Consider the following 20,982-nt stretch of genomic DNA (forward strand, 5'->3'; position numbering starts at 1 on the left):
CTGGACCACGGTTCATCAAATTAAAAGAAAGCGGTGATCGCAGTCCTGCTGTGCTTCCAAATACAGTACCCTTTATAACAATGAATTTGACACTCTAGTAGGTCGTCTCCACTGTTCGCATTTCATTGCTGCAAAACACATGCCCTATGGTGTCACACACACAGACATCAATACAATCTCGAACACATTGGGAAATGTAACAGTTTTAATTAATTTCAACAACAATATGCAGGGATGTAAAATACCCACTTTTATTTATTTTTATTGCATAATACAGTATCACAAACCTTAAAAATTTGCATGTATTGTAAAAAAACATGTGAAACTCTAGGAATGTGTTGCGTGACAAAAGCTTTGCTCGATATAAAAGCTGCCAAGACATGGTCGCATGGCAGCTCGCATGGGGCACAGAAATAGTACCATTTGGGCGACATTATTGCTCAGGGTGCGGAACCCTCCCTTTCTCTTTTTGCCAGCGCGTTCTCCATCTGTAACCACTCTGTGCCACCTGAGAAATTGCATTAATTTCTAAGAATCTCAAGTTTCACCACCACGACAATAAGCTTAGCAAATAAAAATGCACCAGACCAACGGTGCGGTCACAAAAGTATTTAAAAGTATTGATCACAAAGGCAAAAAGGCAAAGGCAAGTGTGTACAGGGTGATAAACTGACTACCACAAACCACAAGTCGAGGAGATTGCTTGTAAGATCCACCCAAACTGCAGATGGCGTTAGTGCACACAGATCTTTATGACTGACCCATGTGTGTCGTAGCACTACACTTTCAAAAAATGCAGTGGAACCCAGTTTATTCAACAACCCGCATTTTACGATGATTTGGCGCCGGCCTGGCAAACCTTCCATGGAGATTACACATTGCCTCCATTATGTGACGCAAAATTATACGCGCCCCACCTCGTACGACGGCCGGCGGGAACTGTTCGGAATGAAAGAGGCTGGTGCAGCACTTTATTGGCAGGCGCCACATCGCCCGAAGGCATTCTGAATTGGAATTATGTAGCAGGCATGGTCGCAAACAATGCAAACCAGAGCATGACTGCCTGCCATTACCAGTCCTGTACTCCGCGCGTGCGACCTGCAGTTACCGGTACCAAGTGGGCTCTTGCCTGGCCTGCTTGTTCGCTCGCTTCACCGGTGAAGGCGTTACGGGAACCAGTTTTACATTCATTTCAGCAACAAGCTATTGTGAAAGTGCCTTTCGCAGTGGCTTGAGCGCGTAGTGTGCTGGGTCTAGCGACACCGAGTCCCCTTTGTGACAAGAACGCCCATTGTAAACAGTGCTGCGTAAATGGCGGAGCGACGGCAGAGCAATGGCAGTTGTAGGTGGAGTTTGAATGCCACATCGTTGGCATGCTCGCATCTCGTGTCATTTGGAGCAGCCCTAATTCCGGTGCGTCATTCAAAGCGTCACTTCTAGGTGCACATGACCCCCTACCTAACGCACAGTCACAGGGGCACACGCGCACTTCTTCCACATTGAAATGCCATTTGGCAATGCAGTCTCAATACCAATTCTCGTAGAATGAAAACGGGCGCTCTTATAATGCGTGGGTGGGAAAAAAAAAATGGTTCAGTTTGACAGCCTGAGCAGCATCTGCATTTCATTAATGCAGTAGCATTAGAACCCCCAAGTTGTAAGTATCGATACGTCCATCCGTCTGAAGCTTTAGCCGACAGGTGGCAAAGTGGTGAGAGAGAGAAATCAACCTCCATTTTCAGGGGGAAACGGAAAGAGAAAAAAGTGGGAGAAAAAAGACAAGAAGGTAGGATGTAGCAGGTGGGGGAGGGTGGAACAGGGTACGGTGATTGATGAGCTGGATCGCGCCACCTGCTTGCAAGGTCTGAACCCACCAGCGGCTGCTCCGTTAGGGGAAAGCACTAATGCCAACACATACCCTGTAACACCAATCGCACTGATTGTCTACAATTTTAACGCGAGAGCGTTAAGGAGCTCGTGAGGCAGAAAAGCCGGCAGTGTCGTTGGCGGCGCCACAGTCTAAGGCTGCTGCGGCTCCGCTGCTTCGTTCGTGCCTGAAAAATCCCAGCAGCACCAGCGGCAAAGGCCTTGCACAGCTGCTCCGTCCATGCACAGAACCGGCACCTCCTCACCAAGCGTGGCTGCCGATAAGCGGCGGCGGCCCGGTAATGCTATTGTGTTCTACTCTTAAAGGCGAAGCTTAAGCATCCTCCATTTTTTTCTTTTTTTTACATGAATGCATCCACTGTGCGAGGTTTCCAATTATGTAATGGTTCTGCGCGGTCCCGTGAAAGTTGTTTAATTGGGGTTTTACTGTAATCTATTCATCTCTTCCGGTTGCAGCACTGTTCTTTCAAAAAGCAAGCACCTTATTATGGCATCTCCTGCATTATGAGGCTTTCTAGTTTTCCACTGCATTATTACAAAATGATCTGTAAATGTAACCAACTATCTCTGCCCTTGATAGTTCTTTTGAATGCCAGTCAATACACAGCCCACAGAGAAGTAGTAGCCTTGCTTTTAACGTGTAACAGAAAAGAGAAATGGAAAATTCACGACATGAATCCTGACCTGCATTTACATGGTGTCCACACAGAGGTCTATGTCAGCATTCACAGGCTTCAGTTGTAAACTGGACTTCACTTTGCGTATGCTTACTGCTATTTGAAAAGGTACGTTGTGGCAGCACGATTTAAGAGCATGCTCGGTTTTTGCCGAGGAATCTGGAACAATGAACACATGGAAGCAAAAAGCTGTGTTCAACACCTATGGCAGCCATGTGTTCAAATTGTGAAATGATTCAATCCACTGCTGAAAGCACACTGTCATGATCACAACATGAGGTCACAGCTAAATAAGCCTGGTGCAATGTGACTTCAGAAAATGGTACTTGAGTACGGTAAAAAAAATGACATGAACCAGTTCCGTGTTACCGCTAATGAAATGACAACTCTGGCTGGTACCCAGCTCACCACCCTGTGTACACACACACACTCCTAACCATGTCCATGAAGGCTAAACCATAAATGTCATTAAAAGGTAACGTGCCAGTGCACTCGTTAAAACGGATAAAATGCTAAAGTAACGTACAGCAACCAAACCGAGGCAGGGGAGATGTCAGTGTAGGTCACAACAAGATGCAACCCTTAAGCTAAAATCTCAAAGGAAACAAGCTGCACACTTAATGTACAAGCGAGATGGAGAATGGAAGAATGCCTTCACAGGGATGAGCAATCGTCTTCAGAGGCTTGACTTCATAAGTGGACCGAGGAATCTGTGGTAAGATTCGTGCACCTGGGAGAAAAAAAGAGAAACAAAAAATTAACGCAAATGTTCACAGACATACATGCATGCATGCATGCATCAATAGATTAGATAGATTAGATTAGATAGATAGATTAGATAGATTATATAGATAGATTAGATAGATAAGATAGATAGATAGCTAGATAGAATAGATTAGATAGATAGATTAGATAGATAGAATAGATTAGATAGATAGATAGATAGAGATAGATAGATAGAGATAGATAGGTAGATAGATAGATAGATTTGATAGATAGATAGATAGATAGATAGATTAGATAGATAGAACTTTTATTCATGTCAATTGTCAGACAACATAAATCAGGCCTACCAAAGCCTCAAAGGGCTTGAGTGGCAGAGCCTGGCAGACAGCGAACTTTGCCAATCAAAGGAAAATAAAGACGTTGCAATGAACTTTGCAAAAAAAAGAAAAAGGTCAAGAAACGTAGTGAAACAAATATATAACTATTACAACATCAAGAGAGATTACAGTAATTTGAAATTAATACAGTAATATAGGTGAAATAACTACGGGGCAGGAAGCAACGCGGAGACATACCGCAATGTTTTTTTCAGGGTGTATTTAGTTTTCATGCGGAGTACAGTAGGTGGCAAGCTATTGAAACAGGCAGGTACATAGTAATGACGTGTGCGCTTTCCGTACCGGGTTGAGGAGCGAGGAATGCAGTAGCGGTATTTTGGTCTTGAATCCCGTGCAGGAACATATGGAATGGTGAACTGACTGTACCAGAAGTGTTTTAGCACAATAGTTTCTGTTAATAAAGAGTTAAAACTTGGAAGCTTTAGTCTTCTAAAAATACCAATGTCATTACCAATGGACAGGTCGTAAGCAATATTCTTTAGAAGCACACGCAAAAGCGAATTCACCCTGTGTTGCCAGCTAACCGTGCAGTGACCATAAACAGTAATTCCGTGCCTAAGCACACTATAGGCTAGAGCATGTGAAACACATTTACGGACAGAAAAAGGCATAAAATATCTAATGCATCCGTTCATACTCTGCCTTTCGGATTCCATGCAAGTTTGCCTTCGCTCACCTGCAGCCTGCACCTCAAGGAAAAAGCAAGTGCCGCTAGAAGCCACAGGAACAAAAAGATAAAGCACACACAAAGCGCTACTTTTAACTTTCTTTTGAAACACTGATCTGCTGCAAAGTTGACGGAAGCGCTTGAAATATAAAATTGAAAGTAGCGCTCTATGTGTGTTGTCTTCACGTCTCTAAGGTTTTCTGCTGCACTCATTTGTTTTTTCCCTTCCCACTGAAACATGCCTGACCAACTTGCCGAAATGTTTAAGCTTAAACCTATATCAGCGAATTCAAGAAATGCATATGCTTGGCTTATACAGGGTGTTTCACCTAAGACTTTACACAGTTTTTAGAAATGGGCTTTTTAAGTTAGAAGAGCGCTTTTTTCGGCATAGCATTGTCAGCGGCGTAGTACATCAGAATACAGCTAAGACGTGCTAACTAGCATGCTAGCTAACTAATATTTAATAGTTAACTTTTCAACTATTACTGTCTAGCTCCTTAATTAGCATGTAGCCCACGGTAAGTAATATCCATATCAGTAAAAATTTCGAGAATGCGATTGCCCTCGGCGTAGTGGCCTGATAAATTTTGAAGATTTTGATAAGTTACGTGCACTGCAGAGGTTGCTGTGCCTGCAAGCTTCTCAAAAATGCATGTATTTTGATGTGATGCAGCCAGAATTTGTCAGGCCACAGTGCCGAGGGTAACCGCACTTTCGAAATTCTAAAAACTGTTATGGACATTACTTACGGTAGGCTACACACCTCTCAATAATTCAGAAGCCTAACAGTAATAGTTGAAAAGTTAACTGTTTGATATTTAGTTAACCAGCTGTATTCTATGCCGAAAAAGTGCTCATATAACTAAAAAAGGCTATTTTTAAAAATTGTGTAAAGTCTTAGGTGAAACACTTTTATATTATATAATTGATTTCATTGCTCCAAAAATTTAATGCACTCCTTCAGGCAAGCGTAACACAGCATTTTTAGCTTCATCAGCTTTAAATCTGTTTCCTTGCAATATGGACACGAAATTTCTTAGACAAGACAAACTCAACGAATTTTGAAGCCTTTTAAAAGGGCTGGACCTAATAACTAATCGGTTATTTATATTCTTAGAAGTTTGACATGCTGGTTGCATACCTCCAGTACACCTGTAGTGCCTCAATTAAAATAGCTTGATTCTCCCATTTCAATTTTTCATTTGCCAGAAGCTTCCATGTTATTTCCTCATAGAAACGGGAACAAAGCTGGAGCCATTCCGGTTTATTAACGTCTAACCAGAAAAGGCAGACTGGAAACACAGGCCTCTGATACTAGGTTAGAATTAGTATTGGTTATGAAAATCCAGATCATCTAATCACCTGGGTCTTGTTGAGTGGGGCCTTCAGAGCGCTCTCGTACATGCGCTCGTAGACTCGGCCATCATAGGAGCCGAGCGCGCTACACAGCACCATGTCATGGTGGTCAAAGGCATCCACCAAGGCAACCGCATCGGGCCGCAGACTCTTGAGCAGCTCGGTTATGAGGCCAGAGATCTCTTCGAGGTTCTCGTCCCTCAGACCAGCCTGTGAGTCGACAAGAGGACAAAATTACCAGAAGGCATCCATGAGGTTCCCCTTGGGGGGCCTAGAGGAGGTGGAGCCAAAAGCTCAATAACGCTGTGTTGCACTCAAAGGTGTGGTTCTGAAGAATCGGAATAAACACGGTTACAAAAGCAAATTGCCTTCCCATAATCTGACGTTAGCCAGAGAGAGGGAAGGCGGCCCTTAACTGCGAATAGTCTCAGCTAACAAACCTAGCCACCAGCCAGGGCTATTGCAGAAACTTCGTGCAATGTCACTCCATCACACCATCCCTCGTGTATAGAACGCACAAAGTCAATATTTCGCATGCTTAGATGTTCATGACAGCTTTCTGCAGATGTATTCAACATTTTGCGAGACCTTTGCCAATGGTTGCTATGTTAGAATCTCATTTCTAACTCCATTCAATGATTAGTAACTTATAGAGAACAGTGCGTATGTACAGCAATCTATGGTTAAAATCTTAAAAAAAAAGGCATCATCATCATCATCAGCCTGACTACACCCACTGCAGGGCAAAGGCCTCTCCCATATCTCCCCAATTAACCCTGTCCTTTGCCAGTTGCGGCCAATGTATCCCCGCAAACTTCTTAATCTCATCCGCCCGCCTAACTTTCTGCCGCCCCCTGCTATGCTTGCTTTCTCTTGGAATCCACTCCGTTAGTTACCCTTAAAGACCAGCGGTTATCTTGCCTTTGCATTACATGTCCTGTCCAAGCCCATTCCTTCCTCTTGACTTCGACTAGGATGTCATTAAAGGGGCCCAGAAACACAATCTTAGTTAACTGTTTTGCCTGTTGATTTTATACAGTGAGTTATAATGGTGCTATTAGCGTCGGTAACACCGCGTATATTCCGTTTTTTAATATTTTAATGTCCCCCCAAAAACAACTTCATGGCTCTGATGGTGTCGCCACACAGTGGCGGGTTTTTAGCAGCGGATATGACATCACCTGGCGCGAGCTTGATGACCGGACAAACAGTAAATATACTGCAAATTGTGTGAATAAATAGAGAAACATTATGTCACCTGTCTGCGTTTTATATTATATCAACAAAGACAATTTGTTTGTCCTAGATAAAAGCCCTGCAAGGCAAGTAAAATAAAAATACACCACCAGGGGCGCTCTGGCATGGAAACAACGCTGCCAGTCTCACAGAGAGCAGGCAACCATGGAGTACAAACTTCCGCGACGTGCTCTGGCTGGCTGTTTTGATTGGTTGCGCCACGTGCCGTCATTGGGAGAGCGAAATAGGAGTGGGAAGCCCCGCCAAAATCGAGTTGAGGGCAGCGTTTTGTTTGCTTGTATTTTGAAATTTCTTCACTGAATAACTCCCGTTCCTGTGCATCGATTCCTGTAATTCTTTTTAAGTCAGCATCTGTGTGACATAAAGAACCCCCCTGAAGTATAGCCGGTATTCCCCCAGGCAGTGTTTCGCAGCCCCTTTAACCCGCATTTGTTCTCTCACCCACTCCAGCTGCTTCCAATCTCTTAACGTTACACCTATCATTTTTCTTTCCATAGCTCGCTGCGTTGTCTTTAACTTAAGCTGACCCCTCTTTGTTAGCCTCCACGTTTCTGCCCTATAGGTGAGTACCGGTAAGATACAGCTGTTGTATACTTTTCTCCTGAGGGACATTGGTAAACTGCCATTCATGATCTGAGAGAATCTGCCAAATGCGCTCCCCCCTATTCTTATTCTTCTAGTTATTTCCCTGCCATAATCCGGATCAGCGGTCACTTAATAAAAAGGCGATGTTGCACTTTTAGAACAGAAAAAAAATCAGATCCCCAAGAACAGAAAAACCAGAAGAGATACACAAGAACCAAAAGAAAAAAGAAAGTCATTTAAAATTATGCTGTACAGACCTCACCAGCTTTAACTTAAGCATGAAAGCAAACAGCCCGCAAGGTGTTATATACCGTATAAACGCGTGTAAGGGCCGCACACGTGCATGGGTCGCACCCCGTTTTCCCGAAGGAAATGCTCAGAAAAAATAAATCCGTGTAAGGGTCGCAGCCGAACTTTCCATGACCCAGGCGGGATTAGCCTTCTAAATGCACGCGCCGTGGCCTCCGCGATCAGCTCCAGCTGCGAGCAACGGTGCGCTTGGTCGCGGAGGCCACACGCGCGCACAGGAGCTTCCAAGTGCCGTCCATGGATGGCGCCCGCAGTCGTGATGATCATCATCATCAACCTTTTTTCTTTTCTCCGCTGCGTACTCCCGCTATCCACATCGGCATCAGTATCGCCAGAGGGGCCGGATCCATAGAGTTTCTTACTATTACCTAGAGGGAAAGCTGGCGGCGCTGCACTTCAGCCACCATGGACGCCCAAAGCATCATGGGGCGGTGAGCTACTTGTTGCGGAACAGTCGTAGTTTTTCGGGAACGCACAGTGGCACTACTAAGATGTTTCATTCCGAAAACGCTATTTGTGAGTGCGCAGACGACTTTCGCGCGAATGCAGTGTGTAAAAACCATAGCAGTAAAACCATCCGAGGCAAGCCATGCGAGTTTCCCTAACTGGAAGAAGAGCTGCTCTGTGATATGATGGAAGTGCGGAACAACGGTCATGCGCCGACAGCGGACATGCTGCGTGGCTTCTTTTGGGATGAGCATGCACCAGTGCACAGCATGAGCTCAGAGTCAAAACTCCGCGAGTGACGACTGAACTTAGAATAAATGTCACTCATTTTCTGACTGGTGTGTTTTTACTTAAAAAAACAATTTTTTTTTGCGCACATCGCGTGTATGGGCCGCACCCCGAAAATTGGCCCTTGAATCTGGAAAAAGAAGTGCGGCCCTTATACGCGTCTATACCATAGAAACCTCTTGTTAATTCAAACTGAAGCTTTCATCCTATGAACATCAAATGCATTAAAAAAAGGCTCACTTAATTTGAATTCTGCACAAGCTGAACATATTTTAAGTTTTCTTTGTGTTGGAACTAGGTATTCAGAGTCATATCTACAAATAACCACCGATACTATCTGCAAATGCAATGGGGCTGCTGTCGCTGGGTGGTGGTAAGGGCTAGGGTACGGCCCATAGGAATACATGTAAACAAAACTTTTTATTTTAAGTATAGTTTTCTGATTTCACAGTGCACCTATGAGGTAACCTCCTTTGGTAACAAAAGCCGAGTACATAGAACAGAATGTGAAAGTACGGGAGGTTATTTCAAAGCTGATTTACATCATTTACAATGCCATGAAATCTGCGTGCCGGTGTTACCCCCCCATTTGGAGTACTGAACGGGAGCGCTGCCCATATAAACAGATTTAAACAAAACTTTCCAAAATAATTTACTGATTTCACAGCACCCCTATAAGGCAGCTGTTTGTGAACAGTTGGTGAGTACTTTGAAGAAGAGCATGAAAAACTATGCAATGTCAGTTTGAAGCCAAAATCTTTTTAAAAGGTCACAATAAACGTTTGTTGTAACGGCGATATACACCTAACACCTTCTAGATGCTCAATCAGATGGACATTTCTCCTACAGACAAGCTTCTCATGCAGTCCGAAATGCCGCTGTGGGCGCTACATTTGCTCGAAAAGACAGTCATTCAAATTAGACAGCCTACATGGTTATACATGGAAGGCAGTTCCCAAACGATATGATAAGAGAGCCACACACCATGGCTGTCAATGGAGCAACAGATAATCCCGGCCACATTCGGCGTCTGTGAGCGCCCTTATGTTGGTCTACACACACTGTGCACAAGGCCCCCTTCTTGCAGCGTAAAACTGTTACTCCCAGCAGCTTTCCAGAGATCAATAATAACAGACTCAGGATTTTAAACAGCTCATATGAAACATACAGTCATATGTTGTGTCAGGCAGCATGAAGCAGCTGCATAGATGGAAAAAATTTTCAACGACAATTCAGACCAGTAGCCGTTTATCTCACCTTTTGCTGGAAAGAGGAAGTACTGCAACAACAACAACAAAAAAATATTCCAGTGACCGATGATAACAACATGCTGCACCACACATCCGTTTTGGAACAAAACGCAGCTATTGCTTGCTATCTTTGCTTCAAAACCAGACACTCCAAGAACATTGAAGGCTACACAACACAAGCATCACCAGCAGCCCTGCTACAAAGGCCTCTGCCACTGATCTCCAACTAGCCCTTTCTTGTGCCAGCTGTGGCCATCCTATCCCTGCAGGCTATCGAATCCAGTCTGCTCACTTAACTCTCTGCCGCCTCCTCTTATGTTTACTCTCCCACTCCGTTGCCCTGTGGGGCCATCCGTTATTGGGTCTCTGCATTACATGCGCAGCTTATCACCATTTCTTCTTCATTTCAGCTATGGTATCGGTAACTTCTGCCTGTTTCGTAACCCACTGTTCTTGTCCTGTTTCTCATGTTGCCCCTTTCTACAGCCTGCTACACTGCCCTCGATGTAATTTCAAGACTTTTCGCTAGCCTCCACGTTTGTACCCCGTGATGATAGGGGCACAACCACAGTGCACACATGTTGCCACCCGCTCAAAGCGCCAGGGGGAGCTCACCACCAGGAACAGGCCCGGTTGCTCGTAGATGCCGTGCAGCAGGTAGAGGTGGCACACCCTCAGCAGCACACCCCTGAGCTGCTCAGAGATGGCAGCATGCTCCACCCAGTCGAGGTAGTTCAAGCCAAGGAAGTAGTGGATGGTCGCCTAGTTGGAGGCAGAAGACGAAAAGAGCCGGAAATGCCACGGGCCGATCAACCACACGCACACAGACACTTCCAACAATGAGACATTACAACAAGCACTGGAACCAAACATCAGGAAAAAAACTAACAAATACTTATCCCATGCTGTGCAATGTGAGTACCCAGCAATAGCTGTTGCACTATGCTACGTGTGCGATGAAAACAATTTCAGTAAAACGAAACTATGTCACACATCGTGCTCCTTCCTCTAACCCAGGGGTTCTCAAACTGGGTTCCGCGGAACACAGGGGTTCCACGGGCTGTCTTCTTGTGTTCCGCGAGAACCCTCACTGGCCCTGACCTGGCAGCTGATATGAGACTGGCTCTGAGTGCTACTGAGCCACGCTTTGACTTGCTCTTAAAAGGGAAGCAGTACCACCCATCACATTAGTATTTGCATTAATCTGTGCAATCTGTGCAACCTCTGCAACTTTCCCTTTGCAAAAATGCACTCGACAACATTGCTGGTAAGTGAAAACGGGGGCAAAGGGGGGGCGAAGCAAAAAGAGACACAGTGCGTTCGCACTGTGTCTCTTTTTGCTTCGCACCCAAACCTTGCTCTTGGGGCAGGTTACGGGGTGACGGAAGCCATGTGCGGCGTCGGGCGGAGACAGTGGGGCTTCGTCTGCGTTTACGCAGAGCTCTTGCCAAAGGGACGCCGATCAAAGCTGCAGAGGCGGAGTTCTGGTGCAATCATCTCCAACAAGATAATTTGTGAAAAAAAAAAAAAGAAAATTTAAAAGATACTGGCGTTTTCCACGGCCGTCTCCCTCATCACACCAGAATTCAAGGGTTTTCAAGGACCCCACAAAAATTCCCAGACTCTCAAGGCCCTTGAAAACACTTCTTCCAAGTTCAAGGGTTCTCAAGGTTTTCAAGGACCTGCATGGACCCTGAGTGTAGTGCATGCTGGGTGCAATAGTACATTATGTAAAGGAATCGTGCTCACTCCTAGAGTGCCTAGAGCTGAAAATAGGAATTATATAGTATACCACACATCCACACAGGTCAGAGGAATAGCAAGGGGTACAGGTGCTACCACCATTCTCGTTTGAATAATACAGTCAAGCCCACTTATAACAATATTCAAGTGCCATGGAAATACCATTGTTATAACCAATAATTGTTATAACAGGGTTGTGCCGAAAAAAATAAAAGATGACAAACTTCAGAGCATTTACTGACAGTAAATAGCCGAAAGGGTTTTATTGTTCTAATGCCTGTAAAAGCTCGTTAATTCGAACTTCAGGAAACCGGAACAATGTTCACCGTTCACCGATGACCAAAGCACCGCCATTGCTGCGCCACCGGGAGCTTCGCGCACCTCCGCGTCACAGGAATCAAGCCGGCTTTCCGGAAGTGATTCTTATGGGAAATTCAAGAAGCATGCAGAACCAAGGGTGCTGTGACAGCTGACAAGCGAAAAAAAACTGCACTGGCTGCATGCATGCACACTGCACCGACTGATTGAGGGTACGCATGGCGTGCGTAGCCAATGCAGTAATGCAGCAGCTCTCCTGACGCGATGACGCCTGCCTCTTTTACTTTTGTGGCGTTGCTGCGCCAGCTTAGTCCATTGGTCGGCCCCACACGTGCGCGCTTTTGTGTTGTAAGCATGGTTTTGCTGGTGTGGTTGTAGCATTTCCTTCTTTTTTTTTCTATAATGGTTGACACTCAATTACCAGATTAAATTGTTATAACAAATGATGTGCCTTGACAGCATTGCTATAAGCAGTTTATTTTACCATAGAACACAAGGCAAAGCTGATGATGCCATGACTGACCATTGTTATATCCGATATATTGCTATAACCAGTATTGTTATAAGTGGACTTGACTGTATTTCATTTCTCCCCTAGTAATGCTGGTTAACTGAGCAAATGTCCGATGCATCATTCAATTCACAGCTCGTGGACCCATGAGCCTGCAGCGTTCAGAAGAAAACGCAGCACATACGCAACTTGTTCAGAGTAGTTCCCCATCTACATCACAGAAAGACAAAACGTGCAGAACATGCTGTGCAGTAGTAACTAAGCACATGCATTTGAGAAACGTTTCAAAATTAAACATTGTGCCTACACATTGTAAGATTCAATGAGGATTTTGATCTAGCTAGCTGGTTCATAGCTTTTCTTTGACAGATTGCCACAGTGCCATGGAACACGGACAAAAAAAGACATGCAAGACAGGACGGGCACCGTATCTTTAGAGAGCACTGAGACAATGGACAATCCAATGCAATGCGGTAACCACTTCCCGATACAAAAGTCAGGAATCTGCATTGGATTGTCTGTTGCCTGAGTGCTCTCAGATATTTTTTGGACCGCCATGGATAGGAACGTTCGAGAACACCTGCATGACAAGTGCATCGTCAAGATACAGTGCCCATCCTGTCTTGCGTGTCTTCTTTTCGTGTCCGTGTTCCATAGCGCTGTGGCAACCTGACAAAGAAAAACATTGTAAGATGTCCGGGGATGTGTTTTTAAAATGCTCACGCGATTCGGAACACGCAACATGCTTCACTCACTCTGGAGGCGATGATTAGATCAACCTGGCTTTGATTCCACGCCACCTCTTGAGTTAGCCCCTGGCTAACCAGACTCTTCACTTTCTTGTGAGCCCGATGAACATGCCTGCGACCAGCAAGAAAAAAAAAACAAACACAGCACTGAACATCTCAAACTACACTGAAACTTCAATTCATACGAAGCAGCTGCTACACCCACACAATGGTGTGACATGTGTGGGGACGCCTTCGTCCCCTGCGTTCGCTTTCCCTCAACTCACTAGTTCCCTGTGGTTAGCTCCCCCGCAAAGCACTCCTCTCGGTTCGGTTACTTTTAAATAACAGGGGAGGGAGCTCACGTCGCAGCGACACCAGCGCCACGGATGGCGTTTTGCTGCGCGTGCGCGAGGGATAGCTGGCTCTCTTCTGCTCGGGACAGGGAAGCGTGTTGGACGTTCACGCGCAAAGCTCCGCTCTTCGCCGCGGGCGTCCTCGTGTGGAAACATGTTTCCCCTCAGCTCGTCCCGTCCGGCCTCGGAGATATTCCCTCTGCCCTACCGTGGGCGAGCATTCGCTCGTAACCGTGCTGGTGAGTCAGACATCCTCGATTCCTCAGTGTATTTTGTTGCTAGCTGGCGTTATTGTTGTTATAGCAATAAATGCCTTGTTTGTGTCAGCCAGTGTGTCGTTCCTTTGTTCCCGCAGAGCAAGGCCCGCCGTGGTCGGCGTGCGCTCGGTAGCGTACGCGACCACGGGGTGGGGTCCACGCGGCTTTGAATTCTGTCAGCCGGGGTTAAACGGGGAGAACGTGTTTATCTCCCCAGTTTTAACCCCACACATGTAACGAAGAAACAGCAATCTTGCTCACTTGTATGCTGCTGCCCTGTAGAATGGTATGAGCTGTCTGATGGCAGCATGCCCCTTCATCTTGGCATTGAAAGGGGGCACATTCAGCGTGCTTGGTTCCAGCAAGAAGTGGAAGGCTGACTTGTTGGACGCAACCTGCGGCTGAGTTAGGCACTTCATCAGGTACCTGCATTGGCCAAAAAAAAGAACAAGAAATAGTGAGCTCAGGTTTGGCCTAGTCCACATCCTGACAACCTGACTGGTATCCCCACCAACAAGGCATAGTAACTGCTGTGCTAATCGGATTTGTAACAAAAAAAATGCGGCCGTTTACCCTAAAGGTATGATGAATTATCAATGCTAGCTGGTTTGCGAAGTGATTAAAGTACTGATGACATCGTGCATGACTGCCATTGCCACTGAACTGCCACTGCAGAAACACACATAGCTGCAGTAGCCTATGAACAATTGGGTAATGTAGAAGAACTTCTTGCTGGGCGAGTTGGTGCATAGCTTTCTTGGGATGGCGTTGCGCACACAAACAAACATACAGTGGAACCTCGATTATACGTCCCCCGGTCATGCGACGACCCGCATTTTCGACGAATTTGTGCGGTCCCGGCAAAACCCCCATAGAGACAATGCATTAAAAACCTCGGTTATACGACGCAAATTTTAGAAGGACCCCGCTTCGTACGACGGCTGGCTCGTACGGTCTGTCAAAAAAAGTCGTCAGCAAACGCAGGCCGGGATGTACCGTATTTTCGCGATTCTAAGCACCCCCCTTATTTTCGGAAAAAAATTTCTGAAAAAAAAAACTTCGCATGCGAATCTAAGCACCCCCGTTTTTGCGCGGATGAGAGCGTTGCCGAGGCCACCAAGTGCACTTGCTCTCTTTTTCGTCGAGCCTGTGCAGTCGGAGTCCCGAGGAGGCGTGGCCTGCGCGTTGTTGTTGCGACTGAGAGAAGGATGAAAAGGAAAGTGCACGGGCCCGCCTACTGGCTCGAGCCAAGCCACCACCGCTGCAAAGTGCAGATAGAGGAGAGTTAAAAGATCAGAGGAAAGATAAAGAGAAAAGATAAGACGCGCGGCGTCCCAGCAACAGATGCGTCCCCTCCGCTGAGCTCCGCTGATGAAAAAACAGATAAGCGGGCGAGGCCGCGCTCGCCCAAGCGAGGACAGCGGCGTCTACGGCGCTTTTTGTAATGGAAGTAATGGATGCCATGTGCCCCCACGAAGAGGAAGTGGACGACGATGCAGAGGTTTGAGCTCCCATTCCTAGTTACGCGGACGTGTTGCAGAGCGTCGACAACATCCGGCGCTTTGCTTGCGCGCGCGACGATGTTGGCGACCTACTGCCGGACGTGGCAGCCCTTGAAAGGAAGTTGATGCCCCGAGGTTGGGCAAAAGTGCAAAAAAAAATTACCGATTTTTTTTAAACGGTAATAAAGATTTTTTTGCAAATCTGTTTCAAACAAATGCTGGGTTTTGTCTTTTTTAATCTGATTGGCGTACTTGCCGCGGGCTTGAAGCTGGTCAACAGTTTTCGGCGCAAGACCGAGCGCCACTGGCCGTATTCTTTGATTTTCGATTATACGACACCCGGATTATACGACGGTTTCGCGCGGTCCCCTGAACGTCGTATAATCGAGGTTCCACTGTACACAGGAAGAGGCAGAAGACAGAAAGAGTGCAAACTATCAACTAGATTTATTGCTTTCGCAACAGAATATATATGCAGCATACACACGTGCAAAACAGAATAGGGAGAGGGGAAAAAAAAGGAGTGGGGGAAGGGGATAGCAAGTCAGGCCTGCATAGGTCAGCGAAAGCTACGGATAAAATTCCTTTCCCTATCATATAAGGTGACCGAGGTATCGCTAATACAATTCCCGCCTTTTTCTCTGATGTGGAAAGCTTCTAAAAGTTCGCGGGCTATTTTACTTTTGCTCTTGCCCAGAATCTTGATGTATTTGAGCATCGGCTCGCAACCACAGCATGAAATGCAATGGGCAGGCAAGTTCGCCCCGTCTCTTTTTCTTACAGAAAGTGCATGCTCCCCCTGCGCGCTCATTGATGCAGCGTCCAGTTTGGCCGACATACACGCGTCCACACTTGAGCGGGATTTGATACACCACGCCCGTGGTGTATCAGAAGACAAAGAAAGGCAAGCGTAGCTGTGACCTTGAGCGCTTCCGGAGTGCAAAGCAGACGGTGCTTCCTTACATGCATAAAGTTGCCCACAATTTAAAAAAAGTGGCAAACAGGCATGGTGTTCCGGTGGTTTTTTCGGCTCCAAAAAAGCTTGCTGGGTTATGCCCCAGGATCACCGAGGAAGGAGCCCCACGGAGCGCATGTACTATAAAACATGCGGAACAATACGTCAAATGTGCCACGGGCGTGGTGTATCAAATCCCGCTCAAGTGTGGACGCGTGTATGTCGGCCAAACTGGACGCTGCATCAATGAGCGCGCAAGGGAGCATGCACTTTCTGTAAGAAAAAGAGACGGGGCGAACTTGCCTGCCCATTGCATTTCATGCTGTGGTTGCGAGACGATGCTCAAATACATCAAGATTCTGGGCAAGAGCAAAAGTAAAATAGCCCGCGAACTTTTAGAAGCTTTCCACATCAGAGAAAAAGGCGGGAATTGTATTAGCGATACCTCGGTCACCTTATATGATAGGGAAAGGAATTTTATCCGTAGCTTTCGCTGACCTATGCAGGCCTGACTTGCTATCCCCTTCCCCCCACTCCTTTTTTTCCCCTCTCTCTATTCTGTTTTGCACGTGTGTATGCTGCATATATATTCTGTTGCGAAAGCAATAAATCTAGTTGATAGTTTGCACTCTTTCTGTCTTCTGCCTCTTCCTGTGTACGTTTGTTTGTGTGCGCAACACCATCCCAAGAAAACGATTGGGTGGATTCGCGAGTGAGGGGTATTAAATTCTGCGTCATGGCCCAGGTTAGGTCCTCCCGTTCAAATCTGGTTTCCCAAGCTGGCCTTCACTGAAGGGTGGAGAACAGAGGCAGCAATGTTTTTTTGCTCCGGGTCTTCCCACTCTAGGGGACATGTGGATGGGACGACAGCACTGATGACAACAACAAATGCAAAACTGGGAGAACTAAGCATACAATGAGAGATCCTCCAGGGGGGGGGGGGGGGGGGGGAGTAAATCTAAATACTATGTGGCCACGACAATCATGAGAATACTCGACACACTGTGTGCTTTTCTTCACAATGTACTAAAAAATATTTTTTGGTGTCAATACTGCATATTTGTGACGCCCAAGACCAAAGCTACGATGCAAGAAACAGCCACTCCTCCTCAACCACAACTGAACAACATTATCGACAAAACCCAGGCAACCAGACTTTTGGCACAGTCAAGTTGCTAATACAATATACAGCACAAACTTTCCCAGGTCACGAAACAGCTGGCAAGCAGAGTGGATAGATCACAGGCTAGAGAGCTACATTATACTCTCAAAAATGCCTCAAGTGCAACTCGAGATATTTTCTGAACATTTTGGGCTGAGCTTTAACCTCGTGATCAGAGTTCACTAAAATGGCACATTTTAAAATTGCCTCGTGCAGAAATGAAATGTCACATAGCTGCCAAAACTTAGCAGAAATGACCAGGATGGAGAAAAGAACATACTGTTCATGTTTCGGTTTGGTTTATTGAGGTTTAACGTCCCAAAGCAACTCAGGCTGTGAGGGACGCCGTAATGAAGGGCTCTGGAAATTTCGACCACCTGTGGTTCTTTCACATGCACTGACATCGCATAGTACACGGGCCTCTAGAATTTCGCCTTCATCGAAATTTGGCACGCGTTTCGGGTCAGCAGCCGAGCGTTGATGTTTCATAGAAATGTACTACACAAACTCCGATACATTTCTAGAGTTGATGCTTAAACGCAGACGTGATCAATGGTAAACGGAAAAGTAAAAAAGAAACTGCACAACTTTCAAAGTCAAACAAATCGAAACAGTGTGGCTCTCAACTTACCGTGCAGCCTGGAGGTACATGACTGTGTTTTCACCTTCATACGTGCAAGCAGCCACCGTAGTTGCATAAAGTCTGGGGAGGCCACTGATGAGCAGGAACCCATGGCCACCACAGGCCAGACGACAGGTCTCAATGCCCTTCGCCGCCATTTCCGAGCAGAAGGCCTTCAGGCCGGAGGAGATGGCGTGAAGCTGAAAAGGGGATCCACAGGCAGCTTTTGCAGACCATGAGGTGAAAGTGAGCTCAGCGCCTTAACTGCACCTGCTTTTAAACACTGAATACATGCAGCTGAAATGCAATGGCTTCAAGGAAGTCTCTATAGCCCACTAAAGAACAGCCGCTGCAAGCACACTCGAATACGGTGTGCACACAAAGGGCTCAAAGAGCGATGCTGACAGGACGGCCCCAGCGCTTCATAATCCCCAAGTTCCTGAGTAAACGACGTAAACGGCTATGATGCTTGCCTCATATGCGAAATACATATACAGTCTAGCCCGTTTATAACGAAGCCACTTATAGCGAAATAGCGGTTATAACGAAGGGATTTCAATTTCCCATTCCCATTTTTGCATTTTCAATACATTTTGGGTCCGGTTTTAACGAAGTAAATAAGAGCGCGTCAGCGGATATAACGAAGAGATTTAATACCAACCGAAAAATAATCTGCCAATCAACACATTTTTGCGTCCTTGAGGCGATTTTTTCCGCGAAAATAAGAGCAAAATTCGGCGGACGGCGTCCTTTCGTGGTGTCGTCTGCTCTCCTGCGGAGCGAAAGGTTGCTTCACTGCATCGCATGGCACGCCAGTCTCGTGTTGCGCCTTCCTTGAAGGGCGTCATGACGTAGAGCGGTAGAGCACGCCGCGCAGGGGAAAAATGTAGAAAAGAACAGAGACGATTTTTTTTTTCGATGACGTCGCAGAGAGCGGCCGGCTTAGCCAATTGCGGTTCTCTATTTCTCCTTATGCCTGCGGGTCTAAGCCACATGGACTTCGTTTTCGCCGACGAAGACCTTGTTGCCACCGAGGACTTGACGACTGAAGAAGTTGCCGGGAGTGCAATGGAAGAGACCTTGGCGGAGAGCGCCTCCGACAGCGAATGCGACGATGCTAGTTGTGCCCCTAAGCCGGTCACCGCCGCAGCGGCCATCGCAGCGTTTGACACGCTACGGATGTACCTCGGGAGTCCGGAGTTCGACCAGATCTTTGGTTCGCAGTTGGATGGTATGGAAGCCGCAATCCTGAAGTCCGCACTCGCAAAACGTGTTCAGGGGACGCTGGACGACTTCTTTCAGCGGACTGCACAAAATCTTTTCTAAGTTGGACAATGAAGCAGCTAGATTATGAAATCCTCTTCGTGACAAATGCAAGGGGAGCAGGAAAAAATTGTTCGTCCTGAGATACTCAGAGCAAAAGAAGGGTTGAAAACATGTGCTTGACAGTGGGGGGCATGGCCCGCCGTCGCCTCTGATGGCAGCCTTCGTTCTTCCATTTCCCTACCTCCTTCGCATAAGGTCACAGCGGAGGAGGCAACGGCAAAATGCGCTGGCATGTCAGCAGTGTGCACAAGGCACTCGCAATTCGATGACCATGACAGCAAAACGTAACAACTCAAGAGAAGTGCGTTGCACCAGTCCCCCGCGAGGTGCTCGGCAGTACTAGAAGACCACTTTCATTGCAAATAAAGGTGTTTCCCATGAGTGATTCACAGTGTGTTTATGGCGGATCCCTATAGCAGGAGACGAATTTCGATGCAGCGAAGTAAACTGTGAAGTAAACTGCGAAGTAAACTATGGATTTTACCGGCTTTATTAAATCGAGGCTTAACTGCACAGTTAAGCCCACAGGCATCTGGTGTGGGGTACAACAACATGGTCAAATACATATAGGCTACAGGAAATACAGAAAAAGGTCATTCGTATCATTGCAAATGCCCCGTTTACTGCTCACACTCAACCTCTTTTCGCATCATTAAAAGTAACTCCTATTAACGACCTATATAATCTATTGCTAAGTAAACGATATGAAAGAAAACGGAAAAATCAAGACGCATTCTTTGATATCACAGCTAACTTACGGCCCAAAGCTAATTACTATCCAACGCGTAACAATGACGTCTGGTATGTGCCATCCTTCCGTACTAATTATGGTCGTCAAATGCTGCGACATATAATTCCAATTCTTCTTAATCGGCGCAGTGAGCCCTGAGGACCTAACGGTATGGTTTTTTTCTTACTGCAAGTTTTTTCCTCCTTTATCCCGTTTTCTTTTGCGATTGTTATCCTTAGTTCATTTTTAGTGTCTTTGAGCGTTGCGTGTTAATCTTGCCGACTTCGACTATCTATAATTTCAAGAGGATGTTCACTAATCTTTATTGAATGATATTTACCTATGCACTGTAGTCTTTTTTATTGTTCTGTCCGTGTTCTGTTGCTGCCGGTTTTTATGTACGGGGGTGCGCCCCTCTGTCAAGCCAGTCATAGGCTTTTTGGGTGTACCCCCTAACATCCCTGATGTATTTGCATTTGTATAAATGAGAAAAAAATAAATATTGTATTTATACACTCGTGTAATGAACCGATCCTCCACTTCTGTCCTTGAGAGTTTGTTTTTATTTTTGACTTTTCGTAAAAAATGCGTTCTTGACCTTCAGGGCCATTGTTCAGCATGTTTGCTTTATCTCGCCGACAAGCGTCGCATCGTGCTGTGATATGGCAAATGCCTTACGAAGAAAATGATGCTAAACACTGTTGACACGGAAAGTGGGTGATGCGGCAATGCAACCTGTCGACCATGTGCTTTTGTTGATGATAAACTGACGGATAGACGGTTGGGTGGGCGGATGCATGTATGCTACGATATTTTGACTCTCACAAAAAAATCTGTCAAACTTTTCCCCACATAATGAACCATACCCCCAAATTGATGTCAACTTTTCAGGAAAAAAAAAAAGCTGGGTTCACTATGCAAG

At 46.1% G+C, this 20,982-nt stretch overlaps 1 protein-coding gene across 1 annotated transcript in view; it reads right to left on the reverse strand.

Annotated features, from left to right (window-relative positions):
- Positions 1-227: 227 nt before the first annotated feature.
- ACOX1 (acyl-CoA oxidase 1) overlaps positions 228-20,982 on the reverse strand; it is a 39,678-nt gene continuing 18,923 nt past the window's right edge. Inside the window, exons 9-14 of the mRNA XM_089572043.1 lie at positions 18,014-18,204; positions 14,025-14,189; positions 13,178-13,283; positions 10,466-10,612; positions 5,721-5,924; positions 228-3,294 (exon numbers count right to left, since the gene is read on the reverse strand). Coding sequence (XP_089428169.1) covers positions 3,241-3,294; positions 5,721-5,924; positions 10,466-10,612; positions 13,178-13,283; positions 14,025-14,189; positions 18,014-18,204 — 867 coding nt within the window. The 3' untranslated portion in view covers positions 228-3,240. The remainder of the gene's footprint in view (positions 3,295-5,720; positions 5,925-10,465; positions 10,613-13,177; positions 13,284-14,024; positions 14,190-18,013; positions 18,205-20,982) is intronic.

Source organism: Amblyomma mixtum, chromosome 2, assembly GCF_055824585.1.
Source record: "Amblyomma mixtum isolate Tamu chromosome 2, ASM5582458v1, whole genome shotgun sequence".
Lineage (NCBI taxonomy): Eukaryota > Metazoa > Arthropoda > Arachnida > Ixodida > Ixodidae > Amblyomma > Amblyomma mixtum.